General features: G+C 42.3%; 1 protein-coding gene across 2 annotated transcripts in view; it reads left to right on the top strand.

Annotated features, from left to right (window-relative positions):
• The window catches only part of iqsec1b (IQ motif and Sec7 domain ArfGEF 1b), a 450,843-nt gene that overhangs the window by 97,561 nt on the left and 328,492 nt on the right, over window positions 1-24,790 (top strand). For both annotated transcript variants that reach the window (XM_080182200.1, XM_080182234.1), the window contains exon 2: window positions 13,389-13,418. In XM_080182200.1, the coding sequence (XP_080038326.1) occupies window positions 13,389-13,418 (30 nt within the window). The remainder of the gene's footprint in view (window positions 1-13,388; window positions 13,419-24,790) is intronic.

Here is a 24,790-nt window from a genome sequence, read left to right as displayed (position 1 = left end):
CAGACTGACCATGCCCCTTTGTGGTCATTTCAGCCATGTGACGTTGACATTCACAGTGCAAAACCATTTGTAAACTTACACACCAACTGGTTGGATAGTTGCTGAAACAACAGGTCAGTAGCTGCCTGAACATAAAGGTGCAGAGAAACCAGTTACCACAAGCCAATGTGAACAGCCACCGTTGAAACTCCATTGTATACTAGTGGATTCTAAGTTTGAAGCCACTGTGAAAGCAACGGAAATATTAACCGTTTAGGAGCTAGGAGTTCACATGACCAAAGGGGCAAGATCAGTCCGCAAACCAAACAGGACAAGAGGAACCAACATCCACCAAAAACAACCCTGTCTAACAACCAGTCAACTCAGGCAGTGACGGGGGGATGGGGCAGTGATAATTTGTTTTTGTCTGAAGCTTCCTTTCTTCCAAACTTAGTCATGACTTTGTCTGGAGATACAGAGGCCTCCAACTTTCATTCATCCATAGAACCACAAGAGAGAATCCACCCAAGCCTGCTACATTTCCATTTTTAAAGGCCTGAACTCTGGACATATGATTTACTACTTGGTTATTAGCAAATGAAATTCTTAGATGTGCTTCATCTCTAGAATGCATTTTTATTTGCATGTATGCCTTTGTGTATGAAGGATGTGTGCTTTGTTATTTTGCATTGCAGATGTTGTGTGAATACACATTATCCTTTTTCCTTTGAGTTTTGACTTGCGTCAAAACCTGCTTTGTGTGAAAGTCCCAACGCAAAAAGGTTTCAAACGCTGTGTGTGAAATGCATCTTGTTGCATAGAACTAAGAGGTAGGAAGGGATAAATGATTCCATTGCCTCTCCCTGTCCATAATCAACTACAGGGGAAATTTTCACATCAGCCAATCTGCTGCTTGCCTTTAACAGCCGACCAATGCTTTGTTTTTGGGAGCAAACTCTTTCACCACCTTTGCAATGCACATCCAGAAGCATGATGGAGTTCCACAGTTTATACAGCATTTCTCCTCTTTTCCCTCTGCCAAGGCCAAGATGTCTTTGACTGCACTAACATTGCCCCGCTGAATGCCACTGCCACTACGTGCAACTCAGGTTTCCACTCCAAAACTACTCTGTGGTCAGCAGCAGCAGCACCACATGGGGCTGACCCTGCTCTTCTGGCAGCTGCCATATCTGATATATGTGGCAACATTTCCAATACTCTGTGCACCGAGTGAGAGATTGACTGAGGACAGAGGCTATTCTCCACACACTTAGTTTATTGACAGCTCTTGGGCAGCCACACTCTGGCTGAAACAGGTTACGGTCTGATCCACTGGATTACAAGCAAATTACTGCGGATGCTGGAATCTGAAACCAAAAGAGAAAATGCTGGAAAATCTCAGCAGGTCTGGCAGTGTCTGTGATGGTCATCTCAACTAGAAACATCAGCTCCTTTTCTCTCCTCTCAGATACTGCCGGACCTGCTGAGATTTTCCAGCATTTTCTCTTTTGGTTACAGTCTGATCCATTTTATTTTTAAACATTGTTCATAGATGTGGATGTTGGTGGCAAGGTCAGTACTTATTGCTGAGAGGTTCTTAATGACTGTCTGGAAGTTTCATGCTGCTTGCTTTCTTAAAAACAAATTCAGATTTGTTGGATTAAATTTAAGTCTCCCAGCTAATGGTGGGGTTTCAATTCATAGAATCAGCAACATCTCTGTTGTTACTGAGTGCAGTGGGTCAGCAGGTGCCCTGAGACAGCATTAAGATACCCAGTGATTCCAATTTCTGAACAGGTCTGTGACCAACCACAGACATTTCATTGGCTGCAGCTGTCATTCACCCCTGGTTGCCCAGTCATTTCCAGTAATGCTAATAGCCTCTTTCAATACCTGTAGATTAATGGGACTTGCTCCTGGTCTGGTGTCTGCTCCTGCCTCCTATCCCTAATGTTCAGCTTCTTTTACAAGAAGAGTGGAAGTTGGTTGTGTGCATCAGATAAAGGCTTTTCATATCGTCTGAATGATGGAATAAATAATCTAGCCAGTGTGGACAATAGGGAGTAGTTGTGCTAGCAGCAGTATGTGAGTGTGTGAATGCAGAAAGGTGGTGCAGTTACGTATTTCCTACTGATGAGTGCTATGGAAAGCAGGAAGGTATTTGCATACAAACCTGTGAATTGGAGACAGGAATAGGCCATGTGGCTTCTTGAGCCAGTTCCACCATTCAATAAGATCATGGCTGTTGTGATTGTGGCATCAACTCCACATTCCTGCCTACCCTATGACTCTCCCATTTCCAGCCTTAAAAATATTCAATGCCCCTGCCTCCTCCATTCTCTGAGGAATAGCATTCCACAGACTCGAGCCTCAGGGAAAAAAAAAATTCTCATCACCGTTTTAAATGGGATACGCCTTAATTTTAAACTGTGTTCCCTAGTCCTGGTCACTCTCGCAAGGGGAAACATCTTTTCAGTATCCACCCAGTCAAGCCCCCTAAGGATCGTGTATGTTTCAATAAGACCACCTCTCATTCCTTCAAACTCTAATGGACACAGGCCCAACCATTCCGCACAAACTATTTCCCTCATTTCAGAAATCAGCCAAATGAACTTTCCCTCAGCTACTTCTAATGCCATTATATCTTTCCTTAAATAAGGAGACCAAAACTGTTCACAGTATACATGGACTCACCAGTACCCTGTACAACTGTAGCAAAACATCCCTACTTTAATATTCTATTCCCCTCGCAATAAACGACAAACATTCCATTTGCCTTCCTAATCACTTGTACCCAAATACTAACATTGTGATTTTTGTGTACCAGGAAGCCCAGATCCATCTGTACCATCAAGTTTCGCAGTTGCTCTCAATTTAAATGGTATATTATTTTCCTATTCTTCCTGCTAAAGTGGACAAGTTCACCATTTCCTACATTATACCCCACTGCCAAAGTTTTGCTCACCGACTTATGGAGTCTGAAAAGCTATATCCTCTTCACAACTTACTTTCCTACTTTGTTTCGTATCATCAGCAAATTTATTTCATATCATCAGCAGATTTAGCAACCATATATTTGATCCTGCCATCCAAGTCATTAATATAGACTGTAAGTTGTTTGAGTCCCTGTGGCACTGCACTCATTGCAACTTGACAACCAAAAATGACCAATTTGTACCTATTCTGTTTTCGGTTGGCTCATCAATCCTCTATCTATGCGAACATGTTACCCCGACACCATGAACTCTGATTTTGTACAGTAACTTTTGACGTGGCAACTTGTCAAATGCTTTCTGCAAATCTAAGTACAGCATCCCTTTATCCACCCTGCTTGTTTCAAAAGTTGTGGCAATGGTACTGTTACATGGGGTGAAAGGTTAATAAAATGGAGGATTGCCTTTGCAGCCCTAATCCAATTTATCATTTGTTTTATCCGAGGCACTTGTCACATTTTGTGCACTTCTCCAAATATGCATGAACTGTTACATCTTGACATCTATAAGGGATTCTCCTTCCTGACAGTGACTCTCTTTTCTGTCCCAATTCCACTGCTCCATCAGAGAACTAGAGGTTTGGTGGAAGTTTATAGGTCTATAAAATAATGAGGGGCATTAAGTTGGATAGTCAACATCTTTTCCCAAAGGTAGGGGAGTCTAAAACTAAAGGGCATTGGTTTAAGGTGAGGGGGGAGATACAAGAAGGTCCAGAGGGGCAGTTTTTTTTCTCAAGAGGGTGGTGAGTGTCTGGAATGAGCTGCCAGAGGCTGTGGCTATAATTTTGCCTTTTAAAAAGGATTTAGGCAGTCACATGTGTAAGATGACGGATATGGGCCAAATATAGGCAACTGGGACTAGCTTGGTGGTTAAAAACTGGGTGGAATGGACAAGTTAGGCCAAGGGCCTGTTTCCATGCTGTAAACCTCTGACTCTAAGTTGCATTGTTGCTTCTGCCCAATGCCACTTTCTCGTCAGGTGCTCCCCATGCCTTTTTAAAAGTGACCTACTCACCAACTCTCTCAACAAACAAGCAGCCTATAGAGATTAGTGTTTCATGTTATCATTTCAAATTATTCTCTTCCATGTGATTTGAATAGAAAATGGCAACAGTGTATATATCCCAACCACTGTGGTGCTGAAATTCTACATGTGTAGCAGTGTTATTCCTATGAACATGTTTGGTTTCTATATCCTAATCCAATTCAAATTGGGCAGCTATGAAAACTGCAATTAGCCCAAACTGGTGACTTGATACAGCATTTGCTCCACAGAAGAAATACTTAAAGGGAAAATTTATGATTGTAACGCTATCAGTTATACAATATTATTGATCGAGTGCTGGGTATACATTGCTTGCCCTTTCTGAAAATGTTTTGCTGCACAGAGGATTTGAGCAACTAGGAGAGGCAAAACAGCAAGAAGGGGAGGAATAATAAAAACACAAGACTTTGGAAATGGCCATTAATTCTGAAGCAGTCAGAAAATATTTTTAACTAATATTTCTCGCAATTTAAAAACTCCCAATACGTTTTATGTGACAGTTCACCACTCTGAGTCCAGAAGTAGACACTGGTTTATTTCTAATGTCTAGTCACAGGACGTGTGTGCACTGCAAAAAGTCTTTTGTTGTAGATGCAATAAGATGTCTCCTGGCGATTTAGAACTCTGCCTGCTGTTTACTATCAAAGGATGCACCATTTTTATCCTGTTGTTCTGCTTGTGATAATGACAGGAACTGGAATAGACGTGTTGTATTTCTGACTGACCAGCCTTTGAGAGAATATCATTTTTGCTTTAGGCAAATATTTGCAGCGAAGGAGTCAGCATTTTTTTTTCAGTCCTGGAAGTGACATATTGGATGTGTTTCTGGATTTGTATGCATTTCCCTGTATTTTTAGGTTTTGTTGCTAGTCAGCTTTTGATATTTTTTAAAGGCAATTATGTGCAAGTTTTATGTGTAAGCTATGGGAAGACCTCTGAACATGAGGATCGAAATAGGAAATTATCGCAACTTATTTTTTGTCTGTCAATCATTTTCAGAAAATGTTGGTTTAGCCGGAAATCGCAAATAATCAGCAATATGTTTTAAATATCCACTTCTGTGTGCATAGCATTTTTTAAAGTATGTTATCTCATTTCCGCTTTTGGAGTTGTGGTAAATTTGAAGGGGTATTTATTACCTTCCAGGTAAAGAATCATATGCAAACACTTGTTTTTAAATCCTCTATAGTTACATATGATGACACATGATGATATTGTCAAACCGCCCCCTGGTTTCTTGAGAAGTAAGTTCTTTGGAAATAAACCAGCAGGGAGACCAAAAAAAATACAATTTCTAAGCAGTGACATTGGGAGGAGAAAATGGTGTCTGCTTTTTTTCCAAACAAAAGGGGACTTGTTGTTGTCTTTTTTTTAACCTGTTGTTTATATACTAATTGGTCTTTAGGTGTGGTTGAGCAATACACAGTGGATTAGATTTGGATTTTTTTAAAGGATGTTTTGGGGATGAGTTTGACTTGAGTTTACTTGAGATATCTGAATCTAAAGGAAATGAAGAGCAGGATTTTACTTGCCCTGGCTGGGGGTGTTTTCTGCAGTTGGGGGATGGGGGAGTTACACGCATGTGAAATAAGACGTGTGGTAAGCCCATCAACTTCCCGGTCATCCCTGTAATACACTGAAGTGGGCAGGTACTGAAATTGGCAGCTTGTCCACTACATGTAAATAAACAATTAATCAGTAACTGGGCTATTGACCCAAGGATTCTGCTGCCCATGACATTATACAGATGATACGGGCAGTCGGGTGGGAATAGGCAGGCCATTTTCAAAGGCTAGCATGGAAAAAAAGGTATGAAAGAAAAAGTGGGGCACCTCATTTAGTGGGGGCTTTCTCGCATCAAGGGCACTCCCATCCCCCACTCCAAATGTTAATTCTTGCCCCCATCCCCCTGCTGTAAAAGCTGGGAATTAGCTTCTCAGAGCAGTCATACCCACCCCTGGCCACCTTCTTGTATTGCCAGCAGTGGCCACTACTAAGCTCTGGTGCTGCAGTAAGTAATGGAGCTGCCAGTTGGATCAAACTTCTCCAAATGTCTGATTTTTCTTTTTCCCTGATTATTGTTTTTAAAACCTTTATCCATCGCCGATAAGCTGACTGGTTTGCAGTTGCTAGGAATGTTGTTGTACACTTTGGAGGATAAGAATGTCACATTTTCCACTTTCCAATCCTTTGGCGTCTCCCTCATATCGAGGGGAGGATGGAAGATTATGGCAAGTCCTTCCGCCCCCACTTCCTTTTGCAATGTGGAATGCAAGCCATTAAGTTCAGGCCTATCCACTGTAAGCACAGCCAGATTTTCCAGTACATCCTACCGGACTATTTTCATTCTGTCCATTACCTCTGCCACCTCTGTTTCGATTGATATTTGTCTGCAATGAACAATGATGGAAGGTAATTGTGAAGTATTCTAGTCTTGCCCTGTGTTTTAAGCACATGCCATCTTCTTTGGTCCTATAGGACCCACTTCGCCTCTGAATATTCACTTGTTATCTACATGCTGGTGGAAGATTTGTGGCCTCTTTATTTTAACTGTGATTTTATCCTCCTTGTCAGTCACATTTTTTCACTTCCTGTTCCAACATGGTTTATCCTGAAGACCTTACAATCATTTGTTTTATGGTTAGTCATACAGTCTCTATCATATGCCAACCAATCAGCTTTGGTATTCGTTTGCCTGCTTTTCCCCTCTCTTTTGAATGTACTTGATACATACCCCCCTCCCCACGATGAACCTGCTTTCTTTCACTAGAGTTCTCCGAAGATTCTTGATCACTTGAGCCACCTCATTCCCGGCATCCAATCCAGCAATGCCGCCTTCCTATTTTATTCGTATGCATCAAACTTATTAAATTTGTACTAATTTGGGCAGCAGTCATCAGGTTATAATTGAGTGTTTCTTACTTTCATTGTCCTGTTGAACCCTGGACAGAATCTGCAGCTGTGTTCTAGTTTCCTTTGCCTGGTCAGTTTCCAAGGTTTCTCTTGGATTCCCCTGAAGTTTTCCAGTCCTTTTTGTTCATTGGGATTCCTTTTGTTTCTGGGAAACACCCAAAATCCCTTTATGCTATTACAGAGATGATGTACGGCGCACAATGTCCCTGCTTGCTCTGGTTTTGATCTTCGGTTTTTATTTAGGACGTCTATTGGCACAGCTGTTACAATGCACAGGAGACATACGGGGTGGGATTTTACACCCTCGCTCAAGCCAAAACTGTAAAATCCCACCTGAGGTCAGTGGACCTTTCCATCGTTTGTCCCATCCTGCTCAGATTCCTGTGGTAAGAGGGGCGCTAAGGTTCCAGCTACGGCATCCTTGATGGTTAATGGTGAGACATCAAAGGGATGGTTTTCTATTCTTACAGCACAGATCACCCGATCTCAGAAAATTGTATGCCCGTCTAATAATGGATTTTGTGCCCAGTGCCAAACAGTTGGCGATCATTTCAGTCCTTTGCTACTGGCCCAAGCTGGATCCTGCCCAAAAAGGGTGCAAGGCTGAGTAGCATATTTGAAGTAGCATTTAAATATGTTTAGCTTGTTCGATGCTGGATTCTCCCAGCTCCAGAGATCTTCCAACCCACAAGCAGAGACAAGATGTGATGGTCACACTGGGGGAGGGGCGGGGTTTGAAGGTCATTGGAGCCCCTGGGTAATCATGGACATGGCTGGGCAGTGCCCACCTGGCATATTGACTGTCAATTGGGCACTGCCAGGTAGGCACTGACAGTGCTGTTGGGATGAGCCTCAGTGGGGGTGGGGTCTGTCCATGACAGGGGACCCATTGGTGCTGCCCTGCTGCTGGCGATCCATGTCAGGGAGGTGGTGGGGAAACATGCTGCTGGTGAGGGGGGTGGGAGAGGGAGCCCAGATGTCTTGCAGGGGCGGGGCGGGGTGGGGGGGAGGCAGAAATCACCCAGTGCACTGGGGCACCCTTTCAAAACAGCACCCGTTCGCTTTGCAGCCGGGCTTTCCGACACATTTAGGCACCTCTCCTCCTCTCCCCAAACTGTGCACAACTCTGCACTCTCCCAAAGAATGATCACGTGTGGGATGATTGTGGTCCTGTCTGGTCCATGTCGAACAGACTGGCACGGATCACTCTCGCTTTCTTGCCGTTATGACACTTCATTATCTTAGCCTGAAGCAGAGATACCATTTCCCTTCTGCTCTGCTCGCCCTACCTCTCTCAGCATTTTAGTGGCCTTATTATGGCCGACCTTGGTTCTGATATATAACTCATCCTGCTCTGGCCCACGATCTTGGTAGCTCATGTTCAACTTTTGCTAAACACTCACAGCTTCCCATCTTATTATGAGTTCTCACTCACATCAAATTAGTCAACACTGTAAAATATTTTTGGTTTAACAGCAGACAGTGTTGCAATCACATGCGGCATCAATTTACCAAGTGTTACCTGAAGTTTTAACATTGCATATTTTTGATTAATATTTACAGCCAATCTGACCACCCCACACCTTGCACTGGTCCCTCCTATACATTTCCCAAACATCATGCTGTTTGGAGTTTTAAGACCATTAGCTAATAATGCAATTTGGGTCGACTGGATCTTAATGGTATTTTTTAATTATTTGAAGTACACTTATTGCCTTTCAGGCACTCCTCTGTGTAGTATTCTCCAATTTTACTAAGGGAAAATTGAGACCAGGATGGATTTGAATTTCATAAGCTGCTTTGGCAGCAAGTGAATTTATGGAGGAATAGTAATATTCCGTGCAAAAATCAATTTATTCAGTTGGTCAGCTCAACAAGAACACTGTGCTGCACTGTTCTGTATTCATCTGTTGACATGGCCTTTGCTGTTCTGGTTGGTCTTTTTGTTCTGTATTGTGCTGATAAGCATGAGCAAGTTTCCTGCCCCCTCCAGACTGAGTGGTTGAAATCTTCCATCCTTGGTTCATGGCTGGGATCTCCTGGTGCTGCTGAAAGTTTAATGGAATTTTGCCTGCAACACCAAAGTCACAACAGGTCCCGTCATGGAGGAGAACAGAGAATGCTGCCAAATAAGATTGACTATGCCTATATATTGTTTGCATTTTTCTCCTTCATTCATTCATATGACTCCATCCATTTTGTAGGGTGGGGGAGGGGAAATGACTTTGTTTGGGGGCTGGGATAAGTCAAGTCAGTCTTAGTAGCCTATAAGACAAGAAGGTCCTACAAATCTGGCAAATTCCCTTCACTAAAATCAGTGCCCGACTGATGAACAACTTAACCTTTCTTGTCCTGAAGGTAGCCCAGGGCTATAAAGAGCAGGGATCCTGAATAAAGTTAAAGCGCATTACTTAAATATAACTCTTTCTTCCAAATTCTTCCTGTGGAAGCATAGTGAAAAATTCCAAAATCTGACAGTACATGCAACAGAATTTAAATGGGCGAGTCTGAAGTTGGGCCTGAAAGGGATTCTTGACATCAATATCCATTTTCCAAAAGTGAATTTATAAATAATGCTTCAATAACAAATCTTCATAGTGATGCCATCAGGGGTACTAGCTCGAATAATAGATTGAAACTGTGTGAAGAAACTGAACATAACTTTGAGTTGCTTTTCTAAAAATCTGACATTTTTAGATGTGCTAATTTGCCTCTTTTTGCTTTTCTTTTTAAGTTGAGAAATCCAATTTAATTTTTCTTTAATTTGTGTCTTGCACTGTGCATCTTTCGAGGTGGTTTTACCACTAGGGAGATGGTGGCATTGTGATGATGTTATCTTAATACAGAAATTCAGGCTAGTGCTTTGCGGACCTGCAAGTTCAGCCAGGGCAGCTGACTGGAATTTAAATAAGGCTGATTTCTGTGTGACAGTGATGGTGGATTCACCAGTCATGGCAACTATCATCGATTGCTATAGAAGTCCATCCAGTCACTAATGTCCTTTTTGAGAGAAGAAAATCTGTTTTCCTTACCCAGTCTGGTTCCAGGCCCACAGCTCTCTGAAATGTAGGGCGGTCTTGAAAACTTGATTAAAACTGGATATCATTGCAGAAATTGCTGTGACTATCACTTTGATAGCTTGGGGTAGGTGTTGGTAAGGAAACAATGCTGCTTTTAAGAAACAATATATTTTTGACAGATAATGCAGTAGATAGTTAGATTACTAATGTCATTTTTGGAATGTTGACTGTACAGTGATGCATGCCAAAAGTATTGACGTGTAGTTACCATGCCTAGAAAATTGTTTTATGATTTACTTCTGTAGATTATCACATGGTACAGAGAATGTTAGTGAATGCACTGATAACCTGTGATCTGCATGGTTCTGAATGCGCCTCTCTCAGGGTGAATTTAATGTGCGTGATGTAGACCTCTCTAAGGATGTTAGTGACTGTGTGGACTTTTACAGCAATCGATAATAGTTGCCACAGCCGGTGATGCAGCCTCTCTAGCTGGTGACCTCTCCGGCTTGGTTTCCTCTGTTTGGGAGGGCTGCCACGTTCCGTGCTAATCACTCACTCAGCTGGGCAGTGTGAGGCCTTCCCCAGGATCGAGGATCCTGAAAGCAGAAGTCCCACTCGTTGAGAGCTAATCAGATGTTGATAGCTCATCGTTGCTTGATATTACCACTAGGGAATTGTCTTAACCAATCACAATGTGAGAAATGCTAAATTAGATGCAGGAATGACCTCCATGAAACTTCGAGGGTTAAATTCCATGACCTCTGGAATTTGACGTTTGGGGTGGGGTGGTTTGCTGCCAATAAAGTACACAAGGGCCAGAATTGCCAAGGAACCCAGGCCAAGTTGAGTGATGGTGGGATTGATCAGGCACCAAGTGCCTTTGAACAAGAGACTCTTTTGGCATGTCACAACATTCAAGGCGACGGGCTGAGTACTGGTAGATGGGATTAGGTGGGAGGTCAAGTGTGTCGGTGCAGACTCGATGGGCCGAAGGGCCTCTGCTGCACTATGATTCTAAGAGCTTCTGTTTATGGCAGGTTGGGAAGATAGTCCCTGAACCTTGTCACCAAAGACTTGGCTGGGACAAAAGCGGGAAGGCGGCAGGTTCCCACCCACGTCACACTGCTTAATTAAATTTAGAATTGTGCCAATCTGCAGTGTTTGCGAACAGCAATCTGCTATTAATTCGACTCATAATTTCTCTATTCACCCTACTCCACTTCAACCATAATTACATTTTCTTGATTTGATACATCTGTACCATACCAGCGAAATATGTTGCATGATATGACAGTTATATCTTTTTAAAAAAAAAGGCAAAATGAGAAAATTTGTGATGCTTTGATATTTTTCAGAGCTCCACAACTACTGTAGATATGAAACAAGTAGAGTTACAGTTTTGAAAAAAAGAACGCAGCCCAAGTCTCGTAATTATAAGCTAAGTATTCTTGGGAAAAAAAAGGCCTAAGGGCATTCTACAGGATTGCAATAAATGAACACTTAAAATGGTTCTGGATGTAGATAATTACTTACCCCTGCAAGGAACACCTGCATGTTTGTAAAAACGTAAGTAAGGGTGGTAATCCGACAGGTGCAGTTTAACTCTGAACAGGCCCACGATCCCTGATGTCTGTGAGAAGATTGAATCCATGAATAACAGCAGTGTTTGGCCTGCTGATAAGTTTTCAGCCGAAACCACCGTTTCTACTTTGGGTAGGAAGGATAAGTGGATCCCAGTAGATTTAAATTCATTTTCAATTCTAAGATCAAGGTTGGGGCATAATGTACAAAACAGTGAAGGCTTACAGCAAAATGTTTTCCCAAAACAAAATCAAATTGCTGTACGTAGAAATTTTATTGTGCAAGAGGGCATTTGTAAACACTGTGTTTAGTAACTGCATACAAAATATATCTCTCATCAACACAAAAGTACCTTTTTAAATATTTAAATTTATTTTGTCATAACATGCAAGTGCTGTGTTATGCTTGTGCTTATGATTGATGATTTACATTTAAGTTTTTAGGGTAGGATGACCATTTATATGTACAACTCTTGTTGGGATTGCATTTCCGCAACCCATTGCACATCCTCTTTATAAAGGCAATGCTTGATTGTTTGATGCTGGTTGTCAAATCAGTAGCTCATACTTTTTTGCCTTTTAAAAGGAAGTCAACAGGATAGTGCCGCCTGAAATTCCATGAGGAAGATTATGCTAAGGATGCAGTTAATGTGCATATGAATTCTTTTTGACGTTGCACTTCAGTGGGTGTGTGCATTTATTATTGAAGAATTGAATTCCCTTCAAAAATCACCTTATTCGTTACACTCAATTTAAAACCATGATTTTATTTTAGCCCCAAAGAGTGTGTATTCGGTTGCAGCAGAATTGCATATACCTTTGGTCCAAATTTAGAGGGAATCACAGAATCCCTACAATGCAGGAGGAGGTCATTCGGCCCACCGAGTCTGCACTGACCACAATCCCACCCTGGCCCTATTTCTGTAACCCCACATATTTGCCCTGACACTAGGATCAATTTAGCATGGCAAGTCAGCCTAACCTGCACATCTTTGGAGTGTGGGAGGAAACCCACAGAGGCACGGCGAGAACGTGCAAACTGCACACAGTGAACCGAGACTGGGAACGAACCTGGGAAGCCTGGCATTGTGAGGCAGCAGTGCTAACCACTGTGCCACCTGAACAAACAACCTAAAAGTCGGCCCCTAATTATTCAATTAAAACATGAAATTTGAAGCACAGTTTTTACTTGGTATTCTTTGGTTTGGATTTAGCCTTTCGTTCTGATGGTTAGTGCTAATTTGTGATTAATTGTTAATTGTGTTCTAAGACTGAGGCAGAGGGGAGACCTGATAAGAGGCCTACACAATTATAAGAGGCAAAGACAGGGTAGATAGTCAGAGGCTTTTTCCCAGGGTGCAGATGTCAATTACAAGGGGGGGACAGGTTTAAGGTAAGAGGGGAAAAGTTTAAGGGAGATGTGCGAGGGAATTTTTTCATGCAGAGGGTGGCGGGTTCCTGGAAAGCGCGGACGGCGGTGATGGTGGAAGCACGTTTGCAACATTTAAGAGGCATCTGAATGGGTACATGATTAAGAAGGGAATAGAGGGATGTGGTCCGAGTAAGGACAGAAGTTTTTTTAATTTCAGTTAGGGCATCATGATCAGCAAGGGCTTGGAGGGCTGAAGGGCCTATTCTTGTGCTGTACTTTGTTTGTTCTATCTCCTCAATTATGATGATGTTGAATAAAATATCTTGTGACAGTGCAATTGGATTTTAAACTGATTCGGGGTATTCGTTACTTCAAACCATTTTTTGGTAGTTAGTTTTGAAAGCATCAAATTAAATGCAAAGCTTCTTAAAATCCCTTTGCATATTTTACTTTTGGACTAATTATTTGCTTTTTTACTTCATAGGTACGAAGGAGAGAGTTCACGGAGTGTCAGGTTTGTGTTCAGTTACCACTCTTCATATCAATGTATTCCCATTGGAGTGCGGTATTTAAATGAAACTGTGCTCTTTGATGTTCTACTCTTTTTGGGCTGACTGATTGCACTGAAATCTGGATTCAGTGGCACTTGTGCTTTGAATGCAAAAAAATGGATTCATTAATGGTTCTTCTTTTTTTCACGCCTCAGTACAGTCTGTAATGAAGCTTATTTAATCTGTATTGCTCATTCGTGCAATAATCTTTTATTCTTTTGGTAAATGAATTAAGTTCTGTTACAATGCCGTGAATTGTTAAATGTTAAGCTTCATGCTATGGCTTTGTAGATGCTTTAATGGAAATATTTATTTGTTGAAGAAATTTCTGCTGTGGTGGCTTTAATTAGAAATGGAGAAATTAAGTAATTTACATTTATTGTCTATATTCAATGCAGGAAGAATTAAAATTGCTTTCTTTTGTGTTGCATCAGGCAAAGTATTCCACCATTTGTTTACCTCAAATGCTGATTTTTATACCATATCATATTCTAAGTTTGATTGTATCTATGTAGTCGCTCAGCAGAATCGTAAAACAGTTACAGCAACAGAGGAGGCAATTCGACCCATCACGAGTATGCTGGCCCTCAAAAGGAGCAGTTCATCTAATGTCATTCCCCACCTTCGTCCCATGGCCCTGCACGTTCTTTTCAGGTTATGATCCAATCCTCTTTTGAGGACCTCAGTTGAACGTTTCCTACACCACACTTTCAGGCTGTGTGTTCCAGGTCCTAAACATTTGCTGCATTGAGGAGTCTTACCTCATGTTGTCATTGCTGCTTTTGCCAATTGTAAGAACATAAGAATTTGGAGCAAGAGTAGGCCATTTGGCCCCTTGAGCTCGCTCAGTCATCCAATAAAATCATGGCTGATCTTTTCATGGACTCAGGCCTGCTTACCCGCCCGCTCACCATAACCATTTACTGTCCTAAAATCTATCCATCTTTGCCTTAAAAATATTCAACGAGGCAGCCTCAACTTAAATCTGTGCATCCTGGTTCATCCATCAATAGAAACAGATTCTCCCTATCTACTTTGTCCAGACCTCCTCCATGTATTAATTCCCTTTTTTTGGTACCTAATCGGCTCTATTCTTTTTACGACCATTAAACTATTAAATCCTACAGAAGACAGAAGTTCCCTTCTGTTAGCTGCCAAAATCTTCTCATGCTCTCCTTTTGCTTCTCTTATTAGATTTTTCAGTTCTTTCTGAATTTTCCATTTTCAGCCTGGTTCTTGGTTGTATTATCTACTTGACATCTGTCAGAGATGTGCTTTTTCTGAAACTCGATCTCCTTCATCAAACAGGAAGCTCAGGATTTGTTTGTACTACCTTCCCCCTTCGTCAGAATACATATTGACTGTGCCAGATTCTAGTTCCAGTCCTACTGCGTGAATCTGTACAATAGTAATTGATTTGTATGTGTTACTGACACCCAAGTAAGACATCCCTTAACCATTTGAACATATAAATTTTGTGAACACATTTGTATTTTTTCTGCTAAAGGAAGCAAAGTTCTTGGCGTGGTGCTTTGAACGTTTTTTTTGTGCCACCACTAACTTGTAGTTTGTTAACATCATCAATTTGCAGTAGGCCTTTGTAAGCATTTACTTCAATGGCAACATCTAGCCACAAATCTACTTCAATCATGGAACAGATTGCAGAGAAAGCCATTGGTCCAGTGGTGCGAACATTTGACAGGAAATGTGATGCACAGTAATAAAGCAAGAAGTAGCAGTGGAGGAAAATAGTCAGAATTTTCTGGAGATTAGAAATCTGCACTTCCTATCAACCCCCAGGAATTCTACAATTCAGTAGGTATAGAAATAATGAGCTCATTCTGTACAACATGGGATTCAAGTCCAGCTATTTCCCTGGAAACAGCTTATTTCTTAGCTGCTTGGGTTTAAAACCAAACACGTCTGTTTTGACAGCATTTATGATGTGATGTTTGCTGGAAGCTGGATTGACAGCGCTCATTAGGAGTTCTCCCCACCACTTTCTGAGCTGACTTGAATAGTGGCAAGTTGAGTTGACGACCTTACTCCAGAAGGGAAACTTCAAATTGTGCTTTACTTGTGTACCTCTTGACAGCTAGTTGTCAGGGCAGATCATTCACTTCCCTGCCCCTTTTGTTTGGGAATAGTTAATTGTGGAGGAAAGTACTCAGAGCAAATGAAGAAAAACTGTTCAAGTTGAAGGTATCCTTCGCTGTTCAGCAAGACAAAACCAATAGGTCATCTCGCGGGCTGAATTTGTTAAGCAGATAACTGGCCAATTGTGTTTCCCAAGAGTGCTGCTTTTTGGGCTGAAAGCATTCTGGGCTCGAACAAAGTAAATATGCAACAAAAGAAATGTGGTAATCATCCTAATCAGCTATTCTTTACCTCTTTGGTTAACTTCTGTGAAATGTTGCTAGATTTGCGATTGCTGAGAATCCATGCATTGCAAATAAGTGATGTGATCTTATTCCTTTCTTGTGTAAATGTTGGGTGTTCACGTTGCTGGAAACTTCAAGGAACATAGCCATTTCTTGTGCATGTATAGAGACAGTCAACATCGAAGGAAAATATTTGATAATGCGTGCTTCTTCAGTCTCAGTTTAAGTTGAAAATGTAATTGTAAACACATGTAAAAACATTTATTTTAAATAACACATTTAAAGTTTGTTTATTAGTTCCACAGGTAGGCTTACATTAACACTGCAATGAAGTTACCGTGAAAATTCATTGGGTTTTTCCTAAGTGATTTACCAAGGCATTTTGTCACAGCATTTCTTAGTGTTTGCACCTTCCTGTTAATTCTGTTAAATTAAACTAAAAGTTTTGGCTTGTGCAGGAGTGGGCAAACCATTTTGTGGTATCAGTGATTGCAAGATTGAGTGGGCTGGAGTTGAGTGATGTTTTCATTGCCTCTCCACCTTTCCAGTGGAAAAACATAGGCTTGCTGTTCTGTTTCTCTGTGATAGTAGAGAGGATGGAACTTCCTGTCTGTGAGGAGTTGTAGGCATGAATCCACACCCAATGCTTTGTATTTCTTTCATGGTGCTGTTTTTAATTAGCACAGCATGTTGAGTTCAGTGGGGGACCAGTTTTGAAACAAAACCACCAATCTCATTCTTTAAATATGGCTTTGCTAGCAGTCATGGACGCTACACTGATGTGCCAATACCACAAAATGATGGTTTTGATAGCCTTTATTGAAGTGGGCTTCACAAGGCTCAATCCTGATAGCAAAAAAGCTGACAGATGGTGCAGTGGTTAGCACTGCTGCCTCACAGCGCCAGGGACCTGGGTTCAATTCTGGCCTTGGGTGTCTGTCTGTCTTTCTGTGTGGGGTTTGCATATTCTCCTCATGTCGCCATGGATTCATTCAGGTGCTCCTGTTTCCCCTCTCAGTTCAAGGATGTGCGGGTTTTGTGGATTGACCATTCTAAATTGCCCCTTAGTGTCCAAAGTTGTATAGATTAGTGGGGGTGGGGGGTCAATAGGTGTGGCTATGGGATAGGGCCTGGGTCAGATGCCCTTTTGGAGAGTCGTTGCAGACTTCTTGGGTTGAATGGCCTCCTTTTGCACCATAGGGATCCTGTGAAATCTATCAATCCATTAGATGTATGCGGTGGGTGTGTAATAAAGAACATTGATTTGAAGTTGGCCTGTGAAGTCCTGCTTGTTTAATGTGACATTCATTTTGGTTTAAAGATTAAAAAGATAGCTCCACGCACTAGGGGAATCTAACTCCTGACATTTCTCCATGTTGACAATTAAGGCTGCTTGCACATTGAACTGCTGCACAACGCTTTTTGCAATCTGAGAAGCAAATTACTGGAGTCCTCTGACAGTCCAGCAGGCCTTGTCTCCAACCGCACAATGATTGTACTCTTGTTCCTGCTTTCATGCTGTCTTTCTCAGGCTCATTCCTCTCACTGTAGACCCCCTGTCCCTTGAGTGTGGTCTTTTTGATGCTATATTTTCATGACTTTCATGAGGCTTCAGTGTCAAACCATCTTTAATATAACTTTGAAACCACTTTCTATGTTACGTTTGTTTCCCCCCACCCCCGCAGTGAGCGCAGCGTAGTATTGTAAAGCCTCTGTCATTCCTGTCCTTTGACCCCTCCCATTTTCCTCTTCAGCATTTACTGTCTTGTTTGCATCAGTGCAGCCATCATTCAATGATTTAGATTGAGTAGCAATAACAAAGAGCAAAGAACAAAGAACAACCCAGCACGGGAAACAGGCCCTTCGGCCCAACGAGCCCGTGCCGCCACATCGCCCTACACCTATTCTACCCTGCATGTCTACGAATGGGACCCTACTCAGTCAGATTCAGGGAAGAAATAGTGTCAATTTGGTGGAAACCAATCAGCCTAATAGCACATCTTTGGGGTGTGGGAGGAAACCGGAGCGCCCGGAGGAAACCCACGCAACCACAGGGAGAATGCGCAAACTCCCACAGACACAGGCCCAAATCCATGTATCTGCACAGCTAGCAGTGCTAGTCACTGAGCTGTTGTGGAGCCCGTCTATCGGTCCAGGATCAAGCACACACACCGACATGAAGTACTAGGCCACTCCTGGACTTCCAAGAGCAGCCCACGCACAACCCGCCGTGTGCATGCCCCTCGCTTGACACGAGGTGGACCTCCACCTGTGGAATAAAGACAAAAAATATTAATCATACAGCCTGCCCTTCCGGTGTCTCCCGAGGTTTAACCCTATTTAATAGCCCCTACCATATCCCTCCATTCCCGTTTCACTCATATGCCTATCTAACTGCATCTTAAACGAGTCCAACGTGCCTGCCTCCACCACCCTACTCGGTAGCGCATTCCAGACCCCCACAACTCTCTGTGTAAAGAACCTTCCTCTTACCTCCAAATTATACCTCCCCCCCCTCACCCTTAAGTGATGACCTCTTGTGTTCGTACCCAGTCTAGGGAGCAGTCTCTCACTATTAACTCTATCTATTCCCTTCAGTATCTTATATACCTCTATCATGTCCCCTCTCAATCTCCTTCTTTCCAAGGAGAATAGCCCCAGTCTCCTCAGTCTCTCCTCGTAACCCAGTCCCCCCATGCCAGGCAACATCCTGGTAAACCTCCTCTGCACCCTTTCCAGAGACTCCACGTCCTTCCGGTAATAAGGTGACCAGAACTGGACGCAGTACTCCAAATGCGGTCTAACCAACGTTCTGTATAACTGAAGCATTAGACGGCAGCTTTTATACTCTAAGCCCCTTCCTATAAAGGCTAACATCCCATAAGCCTTCCTAACAACGTTCTCCACTTGTGACACAACCTTCATGGATTTGTGGACCTGCACTCCCAGGTCTCTCTGTACGTCTATACTCCTAATCGGCCTACCTTTTATCACATAGCTCCTCTCTGCATTATTCCTTCCAAAATGCATCACCTCGCATTTGTCAGGATTAAATGCCATCTGCCACCTATCTGCCCACTGCACCAACCTATCTATATCCTGTTGTATCACCTGACAATCCAGTTCTGTACCCGCCAACCCTGCCATCTTGGTGTCATCAGCAAACTTGCTGATCACACCACCTACTCCCTCTTCTAAGTCATTTATGTAGACTACAAAGAGGAGAGGTCCCAGTACCGAGCCCTGCGGCACACCACTGGTCACTGGCCTCCAGCCCGACAAGGTACCCTCCACAACTACCCTCTGTCTCCTATTTCCCAACCAGTTCTCAATCCACCTAACTACCTGGCCTCGTATCCCATGCGCCTTAACCTTTTCTACCAGCCTACCGTGAGGGACTTTGTCAAACGCCTTACTGAAATCCATATAGATGACATCAACGGCTCTCCCATCGTCAACCGTTTTTGTCACCTCCTCAAAGAATTCCACCAGATTCGTAAGGCAAGACCTCCCTCTAACAAAGCCATGTTGCGTATCCCTAATCAGATCGCAACGCTCCAAATGCTCATACGTTCTAATGTAGACCGACTCGATCTCTTGATCACTTGTGCCCTCTGCAAAACTGTTCACAATGTGTGTCTAACAATGTAGTATAAGGTTAGATAGCATCTGCATGCCAGGCTGGGTTGGAGTTTGTGAGAGTTCTTGTCTTTGTTCTGATCGATTCTGAATCCACTTGAAGCTTATGGATTCTACATTCTTCTATATCCTGACGAATTTAAGAAAATATATATATACCCCTTACTGGAATCTGATTTGAGGTTTGGCCTCCATGAAGGTTTATGGCATTGCAATTTTCCCTCGTTGAAATCTTTGCCACGTTTTCTATATCAGAATAGTTTTTCAATGAAATGTGCAGATGAAGTGGTCCAAACTAGGTGTGTGTGTGTCATGCTATTCTTAATCTGAAGGGAGTCTAAGTAGTTCACTTGAGGGTTATAGGGACAGGTGCTGGAATGAGCTGCCAGAGGTTATAGTAGAGGCAGGTACAATTTTTGTCTTTTAAAAAGCATTTAGATAGTTACCTGGGTGAGATGGGTATAGAGGGATATGGGCAAAATGCAGGCAATTGGGAACTGCTTAGTGGTTAAAACTGGATGGCATGGACAAGTTGGGCCAAAGGGCCTGTTTCCATGCTGTAAACCTCTATGACTCTGTGTATTGTGGCTCTCCATCGTCAGATAATATGGTTTGTATGATAAATGTCTATAATGTATGTAGGGGTTTGGGGCGCATGCTGTCCTCTTAAGTGTGGGTCAGATGAGCCCTAGGGGATTAGCTTCTCCCAGTGTGGGACCCAGTTGTGCAGTCTTAGACTAGACTGTGGAACATTGCACACCCACAATTAAGAATTCCCCAGTGTTCAAGTTACCAAGCCTACCTCATGGCTCTTTAGGCACTGTATTGGTAGGTGAATACATAACAATTTATGATGTAAACAATGCATGTGATTTTTTTTAATTTGGTCCAGTGAGCAGTAACTGCAATTAATTTTGTGCAGCCGACATATTAATGGATAATTTGAGATATTACCAAAAAATCCAGTAACGAGAAAAGTGTTCAAAGGCAACAAAAACAGAAAATGCTGGAAAATTCCAGGTGTCGGACTCAGAGATTTTCCAGATTTTATGTTCTTGTTTCAGATTCCCGGATCCGTGGTATTTTGCCTTTATCTTGGTGTTCAAAGGCGAGTTGGTTATTGAACCATAGAATCCCTACAGTGGAGACAGAGGCCATTCAGTCCTTCGAGCCTGCACTGACAGCAATCCCATCCTGGTCCTATCCCCTTAACCTCTTATATTTTCCCCTGCTAATTTCCGTGGCACTAAGGGACAATTTAACCTGGTTAATCAACTTAACCCCCATGCCTTTGGAGTGAGAGGAAAGTGGAGCACCCGGAGGAAACCCACGCTGACACAGGGATAACGTGCAAATTCCACACAGTTACCTGAGGCCGGATTCGAACCCAAGGTCCCTGGCGCCGTGCGGCAGCAGTGCTAACCACTGTACCACCTATACTTTCCCTTTAGTGTGTGTTACAATGTAAGAATTAAACAAAGTTGAATTTTTGAGGAATAGATTTAGCTGTACGCATTTTCAGATCCATGATTTGATATTTTTCTTCCATCCCAAAATTATTATTTTTTTTGTCCATGTCGTGCAGCAACAGGTTTTTTGGGAGTCAAAAATCCTTGGTTAGTTGTGCTTGGAGCAGCTGAATCAAGAATTGAAATGAAACACATGATGGTGGAAATACTTGGCGGCTCAGGCAGCATCTGTGGAGGGAGAAACAAGAGTTTCTGGTTACCTTTTAATTGTTACTTTAAATTTGAATTGAATCACAGAATTCGTCTGTTTATTGTCCTGTAAGGGCAACATATGCATTATGGTGTGTGGAGGAAGTGCCAAAATTAAACGTGTTCAGTGGATTCTGTCTGGGTTCATGGCTATATGGTAAATCAGGAAATCTTGTAATTTTTGCAAATTAAGATAATAGATTGCTAATTGTAGTGTGTTGGAATAATTACACTGTGCAAACGTGAAAATTTTGTCCTAATTTATTATGGACTGATGAATTGTATTCATTTCTGAATCAACAACAGCTTGTACTTGTATAGCACCTTACAGGTAATAAAACATCCAAAAGCAATTCACTGAGGCATAAACAGAATTAGGCACAAAGCCACATAAGAAAGCTGTTAGGACAGATTGTCAAAATGGTGGCTTATAAGGAGAGTCTTGAACGAAGAATGTGAGGTAGAGAGGTGCTCCTGAACTTGGGGCCGAGGCATGGCCACCCACCATGGAGCAACTGAAATCAGGATTGTCCAAGAGACCAGAATTAGAGGAGCACAAATATCTTAAGAGTTTTGGGGTGAGAGCAGACATGCAGCTATGGAGGCATTTGAAAACAAGGCTGAGAATTTTAAAGTGGAGGTGTTGTTTCGTCAGCAGCAAATGTAGGTTCACCAAATGCATGGGCGATGAGTGAATGGTCTCATAGAATCCCTACAGTGCAGAAGGAAGCCATTTGGCCCATCGAGTCTACACCAACCATAATCCCGTCCAGGCCCTATTCCTGTAACTCTTCATTTTTACTCTGCTAATCCCCCGACACTAGTTAATTTAGCATGACCAATCAACCTGACCTGCACATCTTTGGACTGTGGAAGGAAACCAGAGGAAACCCACACAGACACAGGGAGAACAGGCAAACTCCACATAGTCAGTGACCCGAGACTGGAATTGAACCCAGGTCCCTGGCCCTGTGAGGCAGCAGTGCCACCCACTGTGCCACCGTGCCGCCCTAAAGTTAGGGCATGGACAACAGAGTTTAGATGCTCTAATGTTTATGGAGGGTTAGTGTGGGAGGCTGGCAAGGAATGCCTGGTCCAACCTGGCCTAAACCTGGCTGAGGGTTTCAGCAGCAACAGAGTTAAGATCAGATGGATGATGTTATGGAGGTGTAAGTGAGACTGAAATTAACATAAGCACCTATATACATACACGCGTAATGCATTTTCAACTGAAACTGACTTGAAATAGGTAAAAACATAAATTTTCTTCTGGTATTCCAAAACAATTATATAGAAGACTTTGCGTTGCTGAGTTGCTTAAAGCTGAAGCTATTTGTTTGTTACCTGTAATTAATCAAGAGATCCCAGTTCCAAGGACTTTTGTCTGACGCATAAATCATTATTCCTTCTCACTTATCTGCATGATAAAATGTTCTGTTTCTGACAGCGACTATTGATGAGATGGATGCTTCACAATATTCAGATATGCAATCTGATGCAAACTTAAATTGCGTGGAAAGTTAGGAGATTGGCTGACGAGCTGAAAGGGGAAGAAATCACTCTAATCCAGAACTGAAGCCTTCCATCCAGTATATGTACGTCGCCCTGGAAAGTGTGTGTCAAATCCGCAGCTCTTGAAATCAGGAGTGAAAACTCCCAAACAGGAATCAACATTCTGTTACTAACGAGGCCAGCTCTTTTTAAAAAATGAATTCATGGGACATGAGTGTCACTGGCTGGCCAGCATTTATTGCCCATCCCTAGTTGCCCAAAGACAGTTGAGAAAATCAACCACGTTGTTGTGGTTCTGGATTCATATGAAGGCCAGACCAGTAAGATTTCCTGCCCTGAAGGACATTAATGAACCAGACGGGTTTTTCTGACAATCGTCAATGGTTTCATGGTCATCAGTAGATTCTTAGTTCCAGATGGCTTTTATAACAAGGTGGGGAAGAAGTAGTAATTAAATTATTTGAAATATTTTTGAAAAATCTTTTGTCCAATATTTTGTTTTTATCATTTTAACTTGAGGACAAGATATTGAAAAGGGTAGGAACATAAAGCTGCAGTAATGTCACAGTTGTTAACACAAGTTTGTAGTACAGGCTTCTAACCTAATAATCCGGAAAAGACAAACTCAAGTTTCATTGTGGCAGGTTGAGAATTCTGAAATAAAAAGCTGCTATCAGTAAACATTGTGAAGCTGACGGATTGTCATAAGATCCAGCTGGTTCACTGCCAGTCTTTGGGGAAAGAAATCTGCCAATACTCTATCTGGCCTACCTGTGAGTCCAGGGTTGGACAACATATTTTGACTTCTAACTATCATAACAAAACTGTGTCAAGGTTTGGCTTAATAACAGGAAACAAAGGGTAGTGGTCACTGGATGCCCTTACAAATGGAAAGTTGTTTCAAGTGGTGTTCCACGGGGTACGATGTTAGGACCTTTGCTGTTTCTGTTGTGTGTGTGATAAATTAAGGTGTGAACATGGGGGGTACAATTGGAAAATTTACAGATGATGCAAAGATTGGCCAAGTAGTAGAGAGTGTAGAGGATAGCTATAATTTACAAAACAATATGGATGGATCAGTGGAGTGGGCGGTAAAGTGGCAAATGGATTTTAATATAGAGAATGAGCTGGCACTTGTACAGATACTGGCAGAGTGTTTTGTACATTAATCAATGTATTTGGAGCTTAGTATGCATTTAGGGAGGTCAAACAGTTATAGGGAATACAATAAATGGGAATATACTCAGATGTGTAGATGAAGTGAGAGATCTTGGCATACAAGTACACAAGTCCCTAAAGTCAGCAGTTCAGGGTTGTAAAGAAGGCATTTGGAATGCTCCCCTTCATTGGCAGAGGTATAGAAAATAAAAGCAAGGATATAATGTTTGAATTGAATAAAACACTGGTGAGGCCATAACTGGAGTATTGTGTGCAGTTCTGGTCACCACGTTACAGGAAGGACATAATTGCTGTGGAGAGAATGCAGAGGAGGTTTACAAGAATATTGTCAGGGTCAGAAAAGTGTACATAGGAGGATAGATTGGGGTTATTTTCCTTGGAACAAAGAAGGCTGAGGGTGCCTTGATAGAGGCATACAAAATTACTTCTCTTGGTAGAGAACTCTAGAACCAGGTAACAAAAGGGGACATGAGGAAATACTTTCTTACACAAAGCATGGTGGGGGTCTGGAATTTGCTGCCCGAGTTGGTGGTGGAGGCAGCGACCCTAAGCTCTTTTTAAAAAGTACCTGTGTCCGCAAGCTATCGTGCTAGGGCTGGGTGCAGGAAGGTGGGATTAGAAAGGGCATCTGTGTGTCCTTGGGCTGGCATGGACAAGATGGGCTGAATGGCCTCCTTCTGTGCTGTAACTTTTCAATGATTCTGTGATTTTGTGAATTCACCAATGGTAATGTCATTGAATGTCAGCTGTTGAGGGTTAGATTCTCTCTTGTTGGAGATGGTCATTGCTTGGCACTTAAGTGGTGAGAATGTTACTTACCACTTGTCAGCCAAATTCTGGAAATTATCCAGTCTTGTTGCATTTGGACATGGACTGTTTCAGTAGCTGCGGAGTCGCAAATGGTGT

This window comes from Carcharhinus amblyrhynchos, chromosome 3 (genome assembly GCF_965287045.1).
Source record: "Carcharhinus amblyrhynchos chromosome 3, sCarAmb.v2.hapA, whole genome shotgun sequence".
Lineage (NCBI taxonomy): Eukaryota > Metazoa > Chordata > Chondrichthyes > Carcharhiniformes > Carcharhinidae > Carcharhinus > Carcharhinus amblyrhynchos.
The sequence above is the reverse complement of the archived record's forward strand: the minus strand, read 5'-3'. Positions and strand labels throughout refer to the sequence as shown.